The 4,868-nt window shown below is 58.3% G+C and overlaps 1 protein-coding gene across 3 annotated transcripts in view; it reads right to left on the reverse strand.

Moving 5' to 3' along the window:
- Nucleotides 1-75: 75 nt before the first annotated feature.
- LOC310889873 (uncharacterized protein) overlaps nt 76-4,868 on the reverse strand; it is a 16,801-nt gene continuing 12,008 nt past the window's right edge. Inside the window, exons 1-2 of one of the 3 annotated variants that reach the window (XM_083818074.1) lie at nt 3,272-3,428; nt 76-2,695 (exon numbers count right to left, since the gene is read on the reverse strand). In XM_083818074.1, the coding sequence (XP_083674200.1) occupies nt 1,578-2,609 (1,032 nt within the window). In that variant the 5' untranslated portion in view covers nt 2,610-2,695; nt 3,272-3,428 and the 3' untranslated portion in view covers nt 76-1,577. The other 2 variants (XM_083818076.1, XM_083818075.1) reach the window with 2 other exon arrangements.

The following is a 4,868-nucleotide window of genomic DNA, read 5'->3' on the forward strand; positions in this document are numbered from 1 at the left end:
GCGGAGAGGGGGGCGCGGCGGGGTGGCCATGTTGGGAGGGTCGGCGCTCTGCGCGGGGTGGGGTGGGGTGTTTGTGGGGTGTTTGAGCGGTGCTTGAGGGGTGTCTGTGGGGGAGTGTGTCCTCCTCTGGGACGTGCTCGGTAGAGTGCCCTGGGACAGGCCCCGCAGGAGGGACAAAGCTCTCTGGTACGCAGGGATCACCTCCTCCACGCTCGGGAGCGATGCATCCCAGCACAGGGGAAGTCAGGCAAAAAAACGGCAGGAGGGCTCCACGGAGGAGCGAGTTGCTCCTGGCCAAACTCAAGCAGAAAAAGGAGGCCTGCAGAGGGTGGAAGCAAGGAGAGGTAGCCTGGGAGGGATACAGACACACCGTGCGAGCAGCCAGGGATAAGGTGGGGAAAGTCAAAGCACTGACAGAATTAAATCTGGAAAGGGACATCAAGGGCAAGAAAGGCTCCTCTAGTACATCAGTGGCAAAAGGAACACAAGGGAAAAGTGGTCCCTCTGCTGAAGGAAAGAAGAGATGTGGTTACCCATGATATGGAGAAAGCTGAGGTACTTAAAGACTATTTTTGCCTCAGTCTTCACTGGCAAGAGCTCCAGCCCCACAGCCCGAGTCGCAGAAGGCAAAGGCAGGGAGTGGGAGAATGAAAAACCACCGCCTGTAGGAGAAGGTCAGGTTCGAGACCAGCTAAGGAACATGAACGTGCACGAGTCCAGGGGACCTGAGGAGATGCATCTGCGGGTCCTGAGGGAATGGGCAGACATACTTGCCAAGGCACTGCCTGGCATATTTGAGAAATCGTGGCAGCCCAGTGAAGTTCCCACTGACTGGAAGAGGGGAAACATAACCCCCATTTTTAAAATGGGAAAAAGGAAGACCCAGGGAACTACAGGCCTCAGCTCTGTGCCCAGTCAGATCATGGAACAGATCCTCCTGGAAACTATTCTTCTAAGGCACATGGAAAATAAAGAGCTGCTCCCTACCCAGCAGTGCGCGCTTGCAGCCTAGAAGGCCAACTGCCTCCTGGGCTGCATCAACAGAAGCGTGGGCAGCAGGGCAAGGGAAGGCATTGCACCCCTCTACTCTGCTCTTGGAGGCCTCCTTTGGAGTGCTGCATCCAGGCCTGGTGCTCCCAGCAGCATAGCCCATATGGAACCCAAGGATAGGGGTCTGTAAGAACGGGTCCAGACGAGGGCTACAATGTTGTTAATGACAGGAAAAGAGGGGATGGTTTTAAGCTAAGAGAGGGGAGATTTAGAGTAGAGGTTAGGAGGAAATTCTTCACTCAGAGGGTGGTGAGGCACTGGACCAGGTTGCCCAGAGAGGTTGTGGATGCCCCAACCTGCAGGTGCTCCAGGCCAGGTTGCGTGAGGCCGTGGCCAACCAGATCTAGTGGGTGGCATCCCTGGCCATGGCAGGGGGAATGGAACTAGATGGTCTTTAAGGTCCCTTCCAACCTGAGCCACTCTACATTTCTATGATGGTATGATTCTGTGATGCTATGAAGAAGACCAAGACACTGTCTGTGGCAGAGTCACAACTTTTTATTTTTACAACAACCAAGTGTGGCCTGCTAAAGGCGCCGGGGCCTCTTGCAGGGCTGGGGAGAGTCCGGGTTGCTGTCGGCCCTCCTCTTCGGGGGTCGCCGGGGCCCCCCAGGTGAGCTGTCCCTGCCCCGGCCAGGAGGAGAGGGCCTGTGGCTGCAGCCCTGCACAGCGGCCTCTTCTGCTGCCACCTGTCCTGGCTCTGTGAAAGGCTCCTCCTGCTCCCCGCGGATAGGTGCAGTGGGCAGGTGGTCAGGACCCCCACGCAGGGTGGCACTGGAGGTGCTGGGGAGCTCCTCGATGTCAGAACCCTCTGGGCTGCTGGAAGAGAGCAGGATGGTGACAGGAGTGTCCCAGGGGAAGGCAGCAGGGCTGTGGGTGGCTGCAGGACTGTCTTCTGGCTCCCAGGTGTCTTGGGAGCCCTCGAGGTCCACCTCAGGGCCGTTCTGCTGCTGGCTGGCAGGAGGGGGTTCCAGGAGCCCCAGTTCCTCGAGGAACTCATCGCTGCACATCTCCACCATGGTGTCAACGAGCTGCTGCACAAAGCTCACCGTGTGGCCCTGCAGCAACGGCTGCAGCTCCCGGCCCAAGGCCTGCTCATCTAGCCCGCAGCGGCACAGCCAAGCGATGATGCTGGCCTCCAGCACGTCCTGATCCCACCAGGCAGCCCCGAACAACTCCCTGGCTTGCTGGCGCACCCAGGGCCACAGCGGACCGAGGATTTCCAGGTGTTCCCTGAAGAGGGCTGCCCATTCCTCAGGCAGGAGGCCGCTCACGGCAGTCTGGGGCACCAGCTCTGCAGACCCCTGATCGTCCTGGGGGCTGTCATCTTGGGCCTCTGCGCGGCGGGCAACCTGCACCTCCAGAAAGTCGTCTTCCGACCAGATGGAGTATCGGATGGAGGTGATGTCCTGCCTGCAGAGGGGGCAGGTGGTGCTTTTCTTGCCCCAGCGCATGATACAGCCGAAGCAGAAGTGGTGCTGACAGGGGCTGAGGTAGCTGGGCTCTTTTGGGATCCCCTGGCACACAGGGCAGGTGACATCCTCGGCCTCACTGGCCATGGTGTTGTCTCACTGCGGCGGGCTGGGGAGAGCTGCAGATGGAGAGCGCTTCCCCTCGCTGCCGCCGCTGCGACAGGTGCTGCAGGCTGCAAGAAGGAGAGAGGCCAGGGTCAGTGGCTGTGCTGGGGCGGGCAGTGGCAGTGCCCTGGCCCCTCAGCTGGAAACCCCCCAGCCCCAGCCTTGGGGCACGTGTCCCCACACAGCTCACCTGCGCTGCTGCAAGTGCTCCTCACAGGGCCCCGGCTGCTTGAGCCAGGCAGGGCCGGGGAAACACAGGCACTGCCTGCGGGGACGGGCACTGAGAACAGCTGCCGACGGCCCCACAGCACAGCTCCAACAAATCCTTGCTCGGCGCTCCAAGCCTCGCACAAACGCTCAGCGGGAGTCCAGGCACGAGCCAGGCTGGGGCGGGCTCTGCCTGCGCCCCAATATGAGCAGCGAGGGCCGTGAAGTCACAGTCCGTTGCTGGCTGACCTCAGAGCCCATGGCTCTGGGTGACCTCAGAGCCCATCGCTCTGGGTGACCCCCACAAACCAAAGCACGTGTCTGAGAGCATTGCCCAGACGTTTTGTGAACTCCAGCAGGCTTGCTGCCCTGACCACTTCACTGGGAGGCCTGGTTCAGTGGCCAAGCCCCGTGTCAGTGAAAAATCTTGTCCTCACCTCCGGGCAACCCCTCCCCTGTCACAGCTCCATGCCATTCCCTTGAGTTTTGTCAGCGTCCCCAGAGAGCAGAGCTTAGCGCCGGGCCCTCCGCTCCCCTTGTGAGGAAGCTGCAGGCCGCCATCAGGCCTCTCCTCAGTCTCCTCATCCTGATTTATAATCATAAAATAATAATAAAGAGAAAATCATAATCATGTTCATAAGAAGAACAGGAATAAAAGAATAGGGAAGGTGAGCGAGGCAAAGTGCAACCGCTGACCAGCTGCTGACAGATGTCCATCCCATCCCCAAGTAGCAGCCCTCATACCAGCCTGGCCTAGCAGTTCCTAGGAATAATTCAGCACCATGCCCTGTGTTGTGCAATATCCCTTTGTCCTTTTGCACTGTCCCTGCGTGAAGCATTTTGTACACAACAGAAGCAAATCTGCTCCCATCCACTGCTTTCTCTGTTGAATGTAGAAGGGCAACATTGCTGACTAATGCTCTCTTGCAGCCCCCAGCCTTATATCTCAAACCTTGTGCATGCTGCATTTAAAAATGAAGGGGAAAACGGAAAAGAAAACGGAAAGGGAGAGGGAAAGGGAAAGGCAGAGGGAGAGGGAGAGGGAGAGGGAAAGGGAAAGGCAAAGGCAAAGGGAAACGGAGAGGGAGAGGGAGAGGGAAAGGGAGAGGGAGAGGGAAAGGGAAAGGGAAAGGGAGAGGGAGAGGGAGAGGGAGAGGGAGAGGGGAAGGGGAAGGGGAAGGGAAAGGGAAAGGGAAAGGGAAAGGGAGAGGGAGAGGGAGAGGGAGAGGGAGAGGGAGAGGGAGAGGGAGAGGGAGAGGGAGAGGGAGAGGGAGAGGGAGAGGGAGAGGGAGAGGGAGAGGGAGAAGGAAAGAGAAAGGGAGAGGGGAAGGGAAAGGGAAAGGGAAAGGGAGAAGGGAAGGGATAGGGAAAGGGGAAGGGGAAGGGGAAGGGAAAGGGGAAGGGGAAGGGAAAGGGGAAGGGGAAGGGAAAGGGAAAGGAAAAGGGAAAGGGAAAAGGGAAAGGGAAAGGGAAAGGGAAAGGGAAAGGGAAAGGGAAAGGGAAAGGGAAAGGGAAAGGGAAAGGGAAAGGGAAAGGGAAAGGGAAAGGGAAAGGGAAAGGGAAAGGGAAAGGGAAAGGGAAAGGGAGAGGGGAAGGGTAAGGGAGAGGGGAAGGGAAAGGGAGAAGGGAAGAGAAAGGGAAAGGGAAAGGGAGAGGGAGAGGGAGAGGGAGAGGGAGACGGAGAGGGAGAGGGAGAGGGAGAGGGAGAGGGAGAGGGAGAGGGAGAAGTAGAGGGAAAGAGAAAGGGAGAGGGGAAGGGAAAGGGAAAGGGAGAGGGAAATGGAAAGGGAAAGGGAAAGGGAAAGGGAAAGGGAAAGGGAAAGGGAAAGGGAAAGGGGAAAAGGGAAAGGGAAAGGGAAAGGGAAAGGGAAAGGGAAAGGGAAAGGGAAAGGGAAAGGGAAAGGGAGAGGGGAAAGGAAAGGGAGAGGGGAACGGAAAGGGAAAGGGGAAGGGAAAGGGAAGGGCACAGGGAAAGGGAAAGGGGAATGGAAAGGGAGAAGGGAAGGGAAAGGGAAGGGCACAGGGAAAGGGAAG

Source organism: Anser anser (genome assembly GCF_964211835.1).
Source record: "Anser anser genome assembly, chromosome: Z".
NCBI classification, from domain to species: Eukaryota; Metazoa; Chordata; class Aves; order Anseriformes; family Anatidae; genus Anser; species Anser anser.